At 42.9% G+C, this 16,618-nt stretch overlaps 1 protein-coding gene across 1 annotated transcript in view; it reads right to left on the reverse strand.

Moving 5' to 3' along the window:
* LOC144818584 (uncharacterized) overlaps window positions 1-16,354 on the reverse strand; it is a 30,200-nt gene extending 13,846 nt beyond the window's left edge. The window contains exons 1-3 of the mRNA XM_078676123.1: window positions 16,253-16,354; window positions 728-796; window positions 556-603 (exon numbers count right to left, since the gene is read on the reverse strand). Of these exons, the coding sequence (XP_078532249.1) occupies window positions 556-603; window positions 728-781 (102 nt within the window). The 5' untranslated portion in view covers window positions 782-796; window positions 16,253-16,354. The remainder of the gene's footprint in view (window positions 1-555; window positions 604-727; window positions 797-16,252) is intronic.
* Window positions 16,355-16,618: the final 264 nt, after the last annotated feature.

Consider the following 16,618-nt stretch of genomic DNA (forward strand, 5'->3'; position numbering starts at 1 on the left):
AGACATTATAAATCACCATTAGTGAATGTTTATGTGCAGGAAGGGACACCTTCCTGCAAATAAACAATCATTCCGTCAACACAGGCACTATTGCACTATGGTGCAAGGGTGCCTGCATTGTCGCTAGGCAGCTGAGTTTCGCACCCACGCAAGGGAAAACGCAGGAATGTGTCGCACCATTACAAATAAGGGGCATCCCTGAATTTTCAAAATGGTGGGGCTTGGTGTTAACATTTTTGCTTAATGCCACACTTCGCCATTTACTTGTAAATATGCCCCTCAGTAGTCTGTCATGTGCTGATCATAATCGAACACAACAATTTTGCATCTTACACCTTGTATAGTTTAACATTTTGTTCAATTGCAAACGTTTACATATGCTGTTAGCTTTTGAAAAAATGATTTTACAATTCACGTTTTATCTGAAAACGTTCCATCTGTGAGTTAGAAATGTAGTATAAGCAATGCAATGGAGGAAAAAAACCATGGATGATGCAAAAGTTCAGTTACATTTATGCACTTCAAAACACCTCAAATGACCTAGGAAGCTCATACCTGGAGCTCTTCTGAGCTTTGGGACTGCTCATCTGAATGTTTGTCCACCTAAAACACCAAATAAATGAGTACATAAATTAATACAAATTAGATAATATATTTTAAGCAGAACAAAGACAATTACATTACATGATGTTTTCTATGAATTGTTGAGGTGGGTTTCAGTACTTACAGGGAACGTCAACGCGAAACCAATGAGGCCGACAAAAAGCAATGCCACCTTCATTGCTGCTGGTGAGGTCTGTTGATGAAAACAAAAATGCATCAGTCACCACAAAATGCCTGCAGTGTCAACTTAAATAGATCCTATTGAACTGGAATGCACTTGTCAAACAAACTGAAAGCCACCTCCCAGCATGTCACATCTTTAAAAAATAAAACAATATTGCACTTTATTTCCCAACGTATTCTAACAATGAACAGTAATAGAACTAGGAAGAATCACTTGTATAACGAATGCCACAAGGCCCATTGACCAATGCATAGTATGGCACCATGTACATTGTTACAAGATGGTAGCAGGACGGTGGGCGAGAGCTGAGAGGCTCCTGCAGGGCAAACCCAAAACAAGGGTTTAAAAAAGGGGAGGCTAACTAACTTAGGGTCATATGTATCAAGATACCCATTTGCGATTCTCAAATAGCGATTTTTAAGATATCGCTATTTGAGAATCGCAAATGGGTATGTATGTACAAAATTGCATTTTTTATTCGATTCCTTAGAATTCCTTAATTGCGATTAGCAAATTGCGAATCGCAATTAAGGAATACTTTCCCATTCATTTCTATGGGCCAGGAGGCCCATAGGAATGAATGGGAAGTTATTCTCAATTTGCGATTCGCAATTTGCTAATCGCAAATTGAGAATAATTTCAAGGGTGCAGGGGTGTTCAAAGGACACCCTGTTGCACCCCTGAAATATGCATGGGTGCACATGTGGCGCACATACATGCCCTTAGGGCATGTATGTGCGTCACATGGCACTTTGAAAAATGCAAAAATGTGCATTTTTCAAGGAATTCGCAACTTACCACCAACTAGAAGTTGGTGGTAATTTGCGATTCCTTAAGGGCATTTTGCTAATTTTTTTTGCTACATACATTGCATTTAAGGAATCGCAAAATTTGCGATTCCTTAAATGCAATTGCAAAATAAGGAATCGCAAATTTTGCGATTCCTTATTTTGCATCAGTTTTGCTTCATACATTCCATTTAGCAAATTTGGATTCGCAAAGGCCAAAATTCTGCGAATTTCGGCCTTTGTGATTGCGAATTTGCATGATACATTTGGCCCCTAACTACCTATTATCCTGTGAGGGATAGCCCTTCCAATGCACAATGGACCAGGAAAGGCAGGGTGAGGGTAAAAAATCCAGAGCTTGCTATGACAAACACTTGGCAGAGGTGAATGTGTTTCAGAGGCATGCTGGGTACCTTTCTCCAATCTACACAAAGTATCTTACAGTCTCCTACGTCCACAAAAACAGTCCTTACCACTCTTTTTTTAAGTTATATAGCATAGCCATGCTAGCTTTACCTTTAAGAGGTCAACATCAATAGTTGTGGCACTTGTCACTGTTGGTTTTTTTTTACTCAATCTTGTGGTGTATTGTAAGAACTGCCTGATTTGCAATAAGTGGCTATTCCTGATCCACATTTTTAGGGCGATCCCTCTCTGGTTGTGAAAGACTTATTGTGGGCTTACCAGGAGCATAGAAGGACTTGCAGCCCATCTATTACTTTCCATTGGTCAGCTTCACTGTCACTCTTTTTTACCTGCTTCCTATTGAATGGCTTGCCTTGCCCATCTTATGTCTATCACTCCCCTGGAACATATGCAATTTACTTTTACCCTTCCACTGCTACTTTTAGGGAATTTCTTTCTTCTTTTTTCTCAAGTCCTCCAAAAGAATGCATGTGTCTTCAAGCTGTATCCCTAGTGTGCTTCTCTTCCCCTGTCATGCTCGATGTTGCTCTTTTAATCCCAATTGCTTCTCTCCTTCATCCTTTCGTGATGCACTCACGATTGTGTGCTTCTCCTCCATTGTTGCTTTCTCAGCCGTGTGCTTCTCTCCCCATATCGCTGTTCCTCTCTCTCTCTCTCTCATGTTTGCTTTTCTCCTTCCCTTACCCATGCCCTCCCTGTTACAACTCGGATTGCAAAAAAAAAAAGTGTAAAAAAAATGTGCCTGAGTCATTTTGTAGGTGTGCACATGCATGGTTCACCTACATTCAAAATGACGGAGCCGTCATGGGATTTTTATTATTAATATTCTTTAGCTATGCTGCACAGCATCTTGGATGCTGTCGAACCGGGCTAAAAACCATTGGCAATAACAAATAGGTCACAAAATGTAAGACCTGTTGGCTTTGCCAGCGCTTGTGATGCTTTTCCAAAAAGCAGTATTTTTTCTAGGAGCACTCTAGCCCTGAGCGTCATTATGTGTTTACAGAACCTAGGTTAAACTTTAGGGAAAAATGTCTGTGTCTTCTAAATGTGACCATGGATCAAAGTGGCAAGACTTAAAGTATTGGTTACTTCAAGATGGCGGCCATTACTATGGGCCTCTATAGCTGCAATGCTAACAACTTTGTCAATCCCAGTCTTATCTCCCACGCACTCAACATCAAAAACGTGGGGAAATAGGCATCCTTCCATACATGGAGTGCATGTAATTAACTGGTATCTCTGAAGCCATCAGTGAATTCATCCCTGCAACTTAATTTAGCCGTAAGTCAATCCATCCATCTATCCATCCATGTTTCTATATGTTTATTTTATTTGTGTAGCACATACTGTATAATTGATTTGCTTCAAGGTGTGTTCAGAGAATATTGACAGTATAAGCAGTTTACATAGTGCTCTTGGGATACCTTTGTAATTGCAAATGGTTGGGTTTTTTGCGGGGCCTCTTCTAACGCACAGCGCATTGCATTATGGGTTACTCTCTCATCACTGAAACGGCAGCACGGTACAGGCCACTGCAGCCTACTACGCAATGCCGAGCTGGTATGCAATTGTCTATGGTGAGAGAAAGGGTATTATAATATTATTACATAACTGCCTCCAGCACGGCGTTTCTGCCTGTACACTCAGCCGTGGTTTCCAGGATACTCGGCAGCAGTGAATAAATAACCCACCAGGCACAGTAACATTCTCACACGATACAAGAGGCACTGTGCGTTGAACGCGGAAGACATTTAGTATGCGGGAACTTTGTTTCCGCCGTGCTACTTAACTTATTTCCCTGCACAATTTACCATAGGAAATTCAGTGTGGTAAAAGTGTTTTGTCAGTGCGCCTATACTGAACAGTTTTCTCTTTATAAATAGGGAGGTAATAAAGTCACACCACGAACATGTTGATCACGTATCAACTTCTTCCCACACCTCTGTACAGGATGTCTTTAATGTCAGTAGGAAAAAAAGACTATCAGGTGACACTAATTCATCCATGTTACCGCACTGGTCTCAACTCAACATAGTAGCTGGAGCCAACGCCAAATAACACAAGTAATATTATTTTAAGGGCTATTTCAAAAGACACATGCTGCTTTCAGACCTAACGGGCTCTGGGCTGCCTCAGCCAATTAAATGTCTTGTTGTAGTTATTGATGGCTGTTTTAATTTATGCTCCTCCTAGAGGATTTCCTAAACATTGAGAGAGTAATAATGTTCTGCAGTCTTAAATGTACTCAATAATGAAAAGGGGATTCTATCGTTCAATAGTATCCTCATGCGAATCCAACATTGTACAGGAAATAGCAGATACGTGAAACATGTTTCTTGCACTTACTGTTCAAGGGGGTCATAGCAAAGGTGGTGGCACCTCGTGTTCTCCAGGAGCCACTGAAACCGATGCACAACACACGTCATCAGGTGCAGCACAACACTCGGGCCTCATTTACAAGAAGCCTGCGCCGCCGGAGCGTCGCTTTTAATGACGCTTCGGTGTCAGGGCCTTTCAATCATATATGATATATCTACGTCGCCACCAAAAGCCACCCTGCCTGACTTTTCATGGCCTGGTAGATATGATGTGAGGCGTACCATGGGTGTTCTAATGTAACACAGATGGCATTTACACATTTCCAGATTTACAACAACTTGTAGGCCTTGGCAATGCATCAAAAGTATCCACCTCCCCAGGGATGGCAGTAGGATTGTTTTTGTACAGGAAGGTGTCCCTTTCTGAGGGAAAGCAACCTGATTTCAACGCAGGCACCTTTGCACCATGGCGCCCATTTGTGTGCTAGCGCAGTAGAAGAGGACAGGCACATTCCTTCCCTTTTCTTTTGATGTAGGGCAGAGCAGCACGAAGGTCTGCGGCACTACCCTATGCCAGAAAAAAGTAAATTGCGCCCTCAGTCTGCAGCTAAATTGAAGTTAGATTCTTTGGAGGTTGTCTTTTAGGAGGGAGGTTGTTTATGTAGTAGTGGGAGGGTAAAGATATGTGTTTCAGATATTCACTAGTGCTTCACAAGGGACTTTGCTTTCTTGCAGCAGGTGAAAGCTCCAGTGGAACACTACCCACAGCAGAGTTCATGAGTAAGTTATGATTCCAATACAGGCCAGCAACTATCCGATACGGGCCAGCAACTATCCTTAGTGGAGAAGTGTGGCTCAATGATTAGAGCGGCAGACCCTGTTTCAGAGGTCTGGCCCGGACCAGGGTTCAATTCCTGCCTCGGCGGGTCTTGGGCTCAATTTCCCCGGACCTGATAATTCTCGCCTCGGCGCCTATTCTAATCATGGGTCCCACTCTGTAACTCTGGGCAATAGCTTGCTTAATCTCCACAACAGCCCCAACAGCGCTAGGATGCCTGGCTTCACCTTGGGGGTGTCTAGGTGTGGGCACTTCACAGGGAAAGGCCAGGAAGGGTTCCACAGCGGTATGTGTACAGTGCCTTGAGACTCCTTCGGGGGTGATACGTGCGCTATATAAGCACTATTACATTTACATTTACTTAGTGAGCCCATCCAGAGACATTTTAAGGCATGGGTAAAATGAACAATTGCCTAGGGTCCCCAACTTTCATGGGGCCACCTCGTAAAGTGAAGTAATTCTCAGTGTCATCTTTATTTCTCTAAGGCAACCTTTTTCCTCTCTGTCTACCTCTCCTTCTGTCTCTTTCTGTCCATCCTTATATGGATTTTGGGGCCCTGAGCAAGGTCAATTTTTTTTTATTTTTTATTATAAACCCTTTTTGTTGGGTTTAACTTGTCGGCAAAGCGAAAAGTAAGCATCTTATCCTCATAAGGGCAAGGCATATTTGAGCTTTCTTTGAGTGACTCCCTTTCTGAATGTTTGCTTGGCTTCATGGGCTTGAATTAGCAGAAAATCGGCAATAAAATGCAAAGTTGTTTCCAGCAAGAGCCCTCAAAGTATGTCTTGCCCAGGCCCCACAAATTCTCCAAACGATACTGAACCCATTAGAATTAACAGGCCACCAGAAATGAAAAGGGGGGGCCCTCGGCCCCCCCGCACGCATGGCGGCGCGGCGACCGCCTCACCCCCTCTCTCCTCGGGTCTTTCGACGGTGGGGGCGTGCCCTGGGGGCGCGGCCCACCGCCGATTGGCCGGCGCCCCTCCTGACCCGGAATCAATGGACTGGTTCCGGGTCGGGGGGGGCGGGCGTTAGGAGGGGCCATCCGGCCCCTCGGGAATAAGAGGTAGGGAGCGCCCAGGAGACCCCCTTGTCCCTGGACGCTCCCTCGCTGAACGTTGTGCCCCGCGTTCGGGGCTTCTTTGTTTCCCACCCACCATCCCTTGGTACAAAGTTTAAGCAGCGTTATGTTCGGTCTAAGGGTAAGTCTCGTAGGTATAGACCGCTGTAGAGAGTAGGTTTTGTTGTTTTTCGTGATCTGTTGTCAGGCCTTTTTTCCCTTTGTAGAAAAGTGATGTATGAAGTGAACTATATTTGAAGATATGTGTCTTTAGGCCTTTTTTCCCTTTGTAGATATACGTAGGTATTGTGATTAGGAGCAACATGTGTGAACCGAAGTGTAATTTTATGCCAGTGTCATTAGGCCTTTTTTCCCTTTTGCTATGCGTAGATACTGTTATTTATTAGCCAGTGTAGTTGTCCTTTAGACTTTTTTCCATAGGTCGTCGTATTTATTAGGTATGGGGCATGCGGTAAGGTCATTATCGGTGAGCACATATTTGAGGTCTGAGGGGGCGGGCATCATCCTATGGAGGTTCCCGCCCAGGGGGAGGGGCCTGCGGGCCACTCCCAGTACTCCAGGGGCAAGGTAATATGCAAAGGAGCGCGGGTAGGAGTAGTTCACGCTTTCCTTAGGCTGGTAGCCACCCCGCGCGCGTGGACTCATGACGCCACCGGCGCAGAGTAAGGGCCCTCCTTTAGTGGGTAAATGGAGTTTGGGGCGTAGACCGGGCAATTCCCGGGGTAACACTGCGCATGCGCACTTCTAAGGCGAAGGCGCAGCTTGTAGGACCTGACACCGGTAGTGACCCTGCCATATGGCCAGAAATGTACAAAAATCAAGATAGGATGTTTAGTTAAGCTAGGAACAACTTGTATTAGAGTTTTGTTAAGGTCAGGCTCTCAAACTTGTTGATAACGATTGTATAACTGAATGTCCTGCTGATTTTTGTATTTCATTGTTGATTATGCAATTAAAACCTTTTTTAATTTCATACTTTAATAAATACGGCCGGGCGACTAGCGCCCGCCTTCCAAAAGTAAACACGTCTCGTGTCCACGTTCCTTGGTGTTGGGTGCCGGATTGGGGGGGAGGCGGCAGCTAGTCGCTGACCATGTGAAGGCCTTGGGGTCACTGTTCGCAATACCTTTTCTATATCACCCACGATTGTAATTTCGAATTGGCTTGTCCAGTACTGCCTAGGGATGTGAAATCATAATATTTTATGCTAGGCTTTGGGTAGCTGTAGTTTAGGGCGCGGTTGCTTGCAGAGTAAACGTGTTACGTCTTACGTGTGCGAGGGGCTGAGCGGAGGCCCTGGTGACGTGTCTGGCACGTGACCTGCTCGAGACAGCCCCAGGTGTTGTCTAATGACCCACAGCGCGCGGTGCTGGGCGCTCACGGCAACTCGACGAAAACACTTCGGGGAAGGAAAGCTGTAAATAGGCATGTTGGTGTTGACAGGGACACGGCGTTCCCCTGAAATGATAGTGATGAAAGTTGCGCGGTGCTATTTCTGCTGTCATTTTCCAGAAATTACAGGCCTTCGTTTCTCTGGCTGAGGTTTGAGGTAGCATGGGAACTCCCTTGCTGGGCCCTCAGGCCTTGGCACGCTCTGTGGAACAACTTTCCAACCATATCCTTATTTTTACAGCACTATTTTCAAATTGAGTGACCAGCCGTGTTAATAATTTCAAGCTTGTCAGGATGCAGCCAAGTCGTTCTTTCATTGAAATAGAAGATGTGGTGGTGGTGGGGGGGGGGGGCTGCATCAAACAGACAACCTTCATTTTGACTCATGACTCCAACTACAGAGTTGCGGTCAGCTACAGCTATAAAGGCAAACACCCTTTCTGTGAACATCATCAGACTGTAGTTGAAAGAACACTAAAGGACCGAAAGAAGTAGAGAAAGAAAGGGGACTTAGAGGCATACATATTAATTAAATGAGCTGTCCAAGATAGCAAAACGCATTGTCAAATGTTCTTCATACCTTCAAATGCATACCTGCGAACGACAGCCACCTCACAATGATACATATTAAGGCCATAATTTGAAACTCTTCATTACGCTATACCCCGATTGACTCTAAGTGCCCGAAAGGAAGTTAGTTACCTGTCAGGATTGAACATTGTATGACAGGTATGTCAGACAGCCAAAATCTCCAGTTTAAACTACAGCGGGCCATATTATGTACAATACCCCAGAAGTGCAGTCAAGCATACTGTAAATTAGCTCTAGCCTTTAAAGTATATAAAATGGCGAAAGGAACTAAAAAGCAATTATGATTCCAGATCTCTGAGGGCCGTGAATTGATTACGAACGTGCTACCAGACAAATTAAGAACAAAACGTCCTAAGAAATTACTTGAAGGACGCCTTTTCTTTAATTTAAAGTAAGAATGATTTAATATAATCTTGAAGTAAAAAGCACACTACTAGGATAAACTCAAATTAGGGATCCCGCACTAACTATATGCATTCTATTCACTTTTTCAGAAAGAAGAAGTATACCTGCTTTTAATTCATTCTGTCCTGATGAAGGTGCACCAAGCATAACAAACGCACCGAAACTCGTCGACTTTTGGACTGTTTTAAAGTGAAAAAATGTTTTTTATCAATTTACTGTATTGTTGTATTTTAAATATTGAGTGCATACTATAAAGTGGTGACTTTGTGATAGAAAACCGTAATACGGAATTGTTAGTTAGTGGATATATACCTGTACCAGAGCACCACAGTGTAAAATTGAACGTGTATTTAAAATGAATTCCTAAATATGATCTTTTATGAAAATAAACTTTGAGTAAAAAGTATAATCATCCTAGTGTGGAGCATAAATTTTGACTTCTTGTTTTTGTCAATTGCAAATGTTTAATACAGCTAATTGACATGGATAGGCCTCATGGTCACCTTTTGAAATAATTACACAGAAAGGAATCTTTTTTTTTCAAATACCAATACCCCAGAGGTGCCACAAGCATGTGCACCCTTCTTTTACACTCCTGGAGTACTGCAGTATTACAGTAAGGGTAGGAAACATTTGTGTGGCCCCTTCTGTAATACATATAGTGCCAGCGTTATTTTAACAGGGTGTTCCCTTATTTGCATGGGTGAGGTCCCATGCGAATCAGTAAAATCTATTTGCCTCTCCACCCTTTCTGTTTTATAGATGCAGATGCAGGGAAAGAGGCTGTTGGGCAGGACAGTAACTGTGCACCAGAAAAAGGTGGTGCAGTCTGGGCCGGACTTGGAACCAAAACCGCACCTGGCAACGTGCTTGGCCGGCCCCCCGCCCCCGGGGGGTTGGGGGTGCGACCGAGCTGTATGCCTCGGCTGGTTTCAGACGATTTCGTTACAGCGGCCGATATTGCAACTATGCTGCAAAAATGGTCCTGTAACAAAATCGGCTCCCAGGGGCCCAAAACCAGCCCCCAACCCTGGCGGCCCACTGGGGAAAGGCCCGGTGCCCGCTATGGCCAGTCCGGCCCTGGGTGCATTCCTCTGAAGATGAGAGAAGAGGTCTCATGGACCACCCCACACACTCCACTGCTGGACAGGTGCAGTCATTTACTGAACACATCTATAGGGAGATCTCATGCCCACCTTTGAAGTGCAGGTGTGTGCCTCCGGCACAGGGAAAAATGAAGCGGCTGCTTTAACTAGACACTATGTCTTTCACTAACGTGCTGCTCTTAGGTCAGACACGATTTTGCTGCTGCCCTAAGGGCATTGCATTATCAGTAATTGGGCCTGGCACAAACAGGGACAGTTAGCCCTATTTGTAATATTATATCAGGAAGACACTTGTGACAAACGCCTACTACCATGTTTTAGTTCCTCAGATGGAAGTATTTCTGCTTCCCTGGACTTACAGATGCCCCCAGTGTTGGTAACTCTGGGGTAGGGGATTAAATACCGGGCAAAAAACAGCCCCACTCAGAATCCCACCCTTGATCCCAAAACAACATAAAAGAATATGTATCCGAAAACGTAAACACAAAGCCTATTGGCTATTATTTAATCTATGTTTAAAAAAATACTTTATAATATTGGTTGTTATACGTGATGACACCAGTAGTCCAAACATTTCGAGGTATGAAAACAGCTATTGAAACCATTTATCTGAAATAATGCTATTTGCAAGTTGCTTACAGGTGCAGGGAATGTCACCCTGCAGCAAGTTACTTCCCATACTAAACTAGTATCAATATGTGCTGCTTCCAGCTTCATGCTGCCAAAGTCGGAATCTCTAAATGTGAAACAGGGCAAATTGACATCTTCAGCCACTTTGATAACCTGGTGCCCAGTGCAATGAAATACAAGAAATGCTATGAAAGAAGGCATACAGCAGATTATAAACATAGATGCTGTATAGCTAGAAAGAGCCAACAACATATGATTTGAATATGTAGCATCTGAACAGACTCAGTAACTGAGGGATTTAGGGCAAAGTTGTCTGTGCATTTCCATTGTCATAACATCTTGGTACATACCCCCACCAAAATGGAAATCAAACAGTCCTCAAACCACTGCTTCGAGGACAGTGAGTGGACATAAAGGTAATTATAGGTGGGATGCCCTTCTTCAGAAAATTAAGCCTATTTAATAATGTACTTTTCAGAAGACTGAACATGTGATTTGAGGATCATGTTACAAGAAATTCAAGCAAGGTTCTCGAAAAAAAATAAAAAAAATAACAAACAACCCATAACCCATAAATATTGGAAATGCATGCATTGTGTGAACATCAAAGTGAAATCTCATAGTATCAATCAGAAGCTCTTGACCTCGTGAGTAGCTATGACATAAAGGCAAATACAATGTTCTTGGTGTTATTGCATTATTCCCTACAGCTCATGTGTGGCTAAAATAACAGCATCAGTTTAATCATTAGCTGTTTGTATAAATCTCTGGGTCCTCAAAATAATTGTGACACTCAAAGACCGTGAAAGTCTTTTGACACTGTAAATCTTGTCCATCTAAAGCCTTTATTTAATTCAGCACCTTTAGACACAGGCAGTTATCATTCAAGTAATTTGTATGGCTTGTACTTCAACCAAAATGTCCCCTTTTGGTTATGCATTCTTTCATGCCTAGGGATGGTTCCTTCTACTGTTGGACACACGTTGTATTTGGGCCATGCTGATAGTATGGAATAGCTAATGCCACCTCTTTCACAATGACATGTTGTGATGCTAAACTGAACAAGGAGTTCATTACATATGTTCACCATAGCCCGTGAGGTCCACTATGCACAGCAGGGGAAACAACCTTTACAGCGCAACTTTTACAACGCACTACCATTACAACAAAACTTTTTCAACGCAACATCCATGACATCGCATGCCATTACAACGCAACCATTACAACGCATGACACTACAACGCATACCACTACAATGCATGTCATTACAACGCATACCATAACAACGCATAACATTACAACGCATAGTACCCTTACACTATCTAACACTTACCCTACTGTTGCACCCCCATGGAGTTAGAATAGTAATTTTTACCCATACACTATCCAATACTTACCCTACTGTTGCACCCCCCTGGAGTTAGAATAGTAATTTTTACCCCTACACTATCCAATACTTACCATACATGCCATGTAATGTTATGCGTGTTAATGGTATGCGCTGTAAAGGTAGTATGCGTTGTAATGGAATGCGTTGTAAAGGTAGTTTTTAAAAATTAGTTGGAATGGCATGTGTTGTAATGGAATGCGTTGTAATGGATGTTGCGTTGTAAAAAATGCGTTGTAAAGGTATGCGTTGTAAAAGTATGCGTTGTAACGTCATACATCCCACAGCAGGATGCATTATGGTCATTTACAGATTAGGTATTATGCTATGACTATACTTAACAAAGAAGGGAGGTAGAGTATAAAGTAGGATTCCTACTCCACGGGCACTGATAATTAAACAAGAAGAATCCTACTACCTGTGTAAAAGGGAAAAGGAGGGGGGAACACTCAGTGTTGTGTAAAATACCCCTCACACACCAACAGGCCCCTTGGTGTCATGCTTCATCATCGGGGTCTTCGCACCCCGCTAAGGGGATGCGGCACGCTTCGACCTGCGACTACGCGGGAGCGTTGACAATTCAGACTATGTGTGGTGTGTGTTGAGTGCAAGTGAAGGGTTTGGATGTGAGTGGGAGGTGTAGTGATAAGTTTAAAAAGTACCTGGCTAGTGGGTGAAATAAAAAACTTTATTAAATACCCCTGGCTGGTGCTGTTAAAAAAAAGTGCAAAAGAACGAGGTTTTCGGTCTTAATTAGGGACAGAACCTCTGGTGTGCGTCGACATGTTTCGGTACGGGTGTACCTTCTTCAGGACGGGGCACAACTCCCAACCCTACTCACGTTTTTCTAAAGAAAATGGGTTTTATTTTGTTTTTTAAAAAAGTGATTACACTCATTAAAGACGGCTACAATGTGCCTACAGCGGTTCTCTGGTACATGTAATTACATGTCTTGTGGTCTTGGTTGGCTATTACCTCATGAGCAAGTCCTGGGCATCAAGGTAGGTAGGTGGAGCAGCACAAGGTGGTAGAAGGAGGCCAATATAGGCGGATTTCATTGTGGATCCACCTACCTACCTTGATGCCCAGGACTTGCTCATGAGGTAATAGCCAACCAAGACCACAAGACATGTAATTACATGTACCAGAGAACCGCTGTAGGCACATTGTAGCCGTCTTTAATGAGTGTAATCACTTTTTTAAAAAACAAAATAAAACCCATTTTCTTTAGAAAAACGTGAGTAGGGTTGGGAGTTGTGCCCTGTCCTGAAGAAGGTACACCCGTACCGAAACATGTCGACGCACACCAGAGGTTCTGTCCCTAATTAAGACCGAAAACCTCGTTCTTTTGCACTTTTTTTTAACAGCACCAGCCAGGGGTATTTAATAAAGTTTTTTATTTCACCCACTAGCCAGGTACTTTTTAAACTTATCACTACACCTCCCACTCACATCCAAACCCTTCACTTGCACTCAACACACACCACACATAGTCTGAATTGTCAACGCTCCCGCGTAGTTGCAGGTCGAAGCGTGCCGCATCCCCTTAGAGGGGTGCGAAGACCCCGATGATGAAGCATGACACCAAGGGGCCTGTTGGTGTGTGAGGGGTATTTTACACAACACTGAGTGTTCCCCCCTCCTTTTCCCTTTTACACAGGTAGTAGGATTCTTCTTGTTTAATTATTATGCTATGACTGCCAAGGTCTTGGATTCCTTGATATAAGATTTTGTTTGTGTTGACTGGTCAGAAACTGGGCAATCCAAGCAGCTTGTGTAAGACAGTGCTCAAATGGTAATAATTAAATGACTAACGAAGAAATAAAATAAGTTCAGTGGGTCCAACAATTTTCTTAGCAAACCGCCACCTGTGCTGCCGAAAGCCAGGCTTGTTGAATAACAAGTCTACCTAGAGACAGTTCCACCTAATGCTTCTTTCTTCCATCACGATAGACCTATTTTCTCTTTAACTCACCCGTGTAGATTTTTGAACAAACATGATTTTTCTCTTTGCCACTGTTTTTCTCACTCCGCCTTCCCCCTTATTTCTCTTTTTATGCCCTTCAGTCAAAGTCGGAAGAGGAAGATGAAAAATAAGTCCTGGTGCTAAAAACGTGACTGCCAGTGCCCACCATGTGCAAACACCGGCACAAATTAAGCACTGGTTTTAGGGAGAAGAGGTCAGAAAAAGCTACGCGGGCCATGCAACTGATTATTGTTTGCAATCTTCCATGCCAGTTTTATATGTTCTTTCATGTCCTAAATTCATTGGTTATTGCCGATTAGTGTTTTAATATCGGAGCTCTCGTAGTCCTATGCAGTAGTGCCTTGCAAGTGACGTAGAAGAGCAGTATAGCTTGGAATAATAGCAATGCGGACAAGAGAGCGAGGAAGCGAAAGGGTTTCCTATCAACACCAGCTTGGATCCCACAGCAGTTATGATCACCACACCTACGGTGAAGACATACAAAGTGTGACTGACATGCTTCGAAAAGAGAAAAAAATGCCAGACAAATAAATGTTGGCTCTAAATAAAAGTTAGATTTTTTGCTGTCTAGCAGCAGGTGGTGTTGGTCTCCAGAAATTGAACATTGTAGTGAAGCAGATAATGGTGACTAAAAGACATAAAATGACACACGGGGCAGAAGAACTAAACAATAATCCGTTTTTGAGTTAAATATGATTGAAATGATAATTTAAACACCACTTCCTGCTGCAGGTTTGCAGACTCAAAGTGCTGCACAACCCCCGACATATTGGTACTCCACTTGTCTACTGAGCCAATGAAGGAATGTAAATACGATCAGATTTTGAACCTGTGACTGCCCAACTAACGACACCCAACCCACTGAGTTACATTACATTACCAGAAACACTTCAACCCAAGCATTCCAGGTCAGGCATAAACTGCACTTTTTTAAGTGAAATAAAGAGTGGGAGCTATTATGTGCTTTGCCCATGATCCTGTGCATTCGTTTTACAACTAGTCCTCCAAGGCTCAGCAGGAAAGAATACTATTACTTACAACTAGTCCTCCACGGCTCAGGAGTAAAAAGTATTATTACTCCGGTGACATTCTCACTAAAATACCAGGGTCCCAGAGGCCATGATGTGATGGGATCGCAAATAGAACTGAGCACAGCAGTGGCACCAAAAAATTGCCTCTCCCAGATTGACACCCCATGCTTTCAAACTCCTGTTGAGCTGAATGGTGCAGAGTCATCTTTATAGTACTTTACAAAAATGTAGCAAATATTTGGTAAATTGGTCAAAGGAGTGTACAGTGAAGAAAGTTAATAATCCTAGTGCGAGCCACTAAACTGTGGCATTCGTCATGTGTCTCTATCTGGCTTCCACTCTTATTCTTGGGCGAGGAACACACTTTAAGAAATTTTGAGACCCAATATCAATGTATACATTTTCCAAATTGACTCTTGGGCAGATAACGACAAATACCCTTAAAGAGGAACTGGGCATTTATCCCAAACCATCAACACTATTGACTAAATATGTGATATTCGTATCTATAAAGTATTATTATCTTGCCAGGTGCATTAATGTAGTTGATGCAACCATTTAATTATATAAAACTACTTAAAAAGTCAAACTACTGAAGGAGACCTCAACAGTCCTGACTCCATATAATTTCTTATCCTATTCTTCTCCTATTCAGCAAGTGCTGCGAAACCCTGTTAGGGTAGCCATGCGCTATACAAGAACTCCATAATAATAATAATCTTCGATTCTACATGGTTCTATAGCAATTGATCTCTCTCAGTATCGAACTTGACATTGAGAAAATGCTTGTACCTGACTTTCAATGGCTGCAATAGAAAGAGGTGCGAGGGAATGGGTATTTTGTAAACGGAAGAGAAAGGCCTGGGTTATGAGTGCCAATAATTAATCCCTGACATTGCCCTATCCATTTCAATTGACATCCAGGTAAATCTGCAGGCAGGTATATTGCAGGGAGTAAATCACCATTTTGACCGAATAATAATATATAAAGTGTGCAATAATTATAATTTGGCCCAAAGGCTGGCAAACATTTCATTTTCATGAAGCCGCAGTTTGTGGCCTTTGCAAAGATTCTGCTGCAAGTGACATTTCTATGCAAAAATATTTTACAGGAGAAATCTTCTGCAAAAAAATAGGTTTTACTGTTTTGTTTTTTTGTGTGCAAAAAAAACCCTCTTTTTGTGTGTTTTTAGCCTGACGAGTGCATTTAAAACTTCATCAACAGCTTGATAGTGCCAAAGTTAAAAAAAAATAACAATGGTAACAAAAAAAACGCTACTATATCTCACACCTAGTATATCAGATCAAACAGAGCACCAATCGGTCCATCTGCTTCTCAGGCGTAGGCGCACTTGCTGTACTTATCCGCAAGCTCGATGTTTGTAAAACCACATCATCTCTCCCCAGACCCATCAACAAGGACCAAACATCCACTTAAGCCGCACACAGGACAATGAACCACAATATCAGTGAAGTTTTACCTCTTGTGCCAAACTCGCAGGATCTCTCGGCAGGTTCCACTTCAGCGGATTCCTTTTTGATGCTTGTCAGAGTCCCATATCTCACCCTGGCTTTTGTATTTTAGAACGTAGCAAACACTGCTTGAATTTAAACTCTACTTCTGATAGCCAACAGCCAATCAGCACACTGATGTGTAGGAACGACGTCGCTAAATGTCACCAGGAAGCTTGCACACCCACGCTTCCGCTCTGCCTGAGAGGAGCCTTGCACCTAAAACGCTTCTGTGGTTGGGGATTGACTAGACATGTTTGTATTTAATGAGAGCCCTGGCCGGGGCTTTATTTTCACTTCTAAATGTATTCTCTTCCTATACATGTAGTATTTAA

The sequence above is a fragment of the Lissotriton helveticus genome, chromosome 2_1 (genome assembly GCF_964261635.1).
Source record: "Lissotriton helveticus chromosome 2_1, aLisHel1.1, whole genome shotgun sequence".
NCBI classification, from domain to species: Eukaryota; Metazoa; Chordata; class Amphibia; order Caudata; family Salamandridae; genus Lissotriton; species Lissotriton helveticus.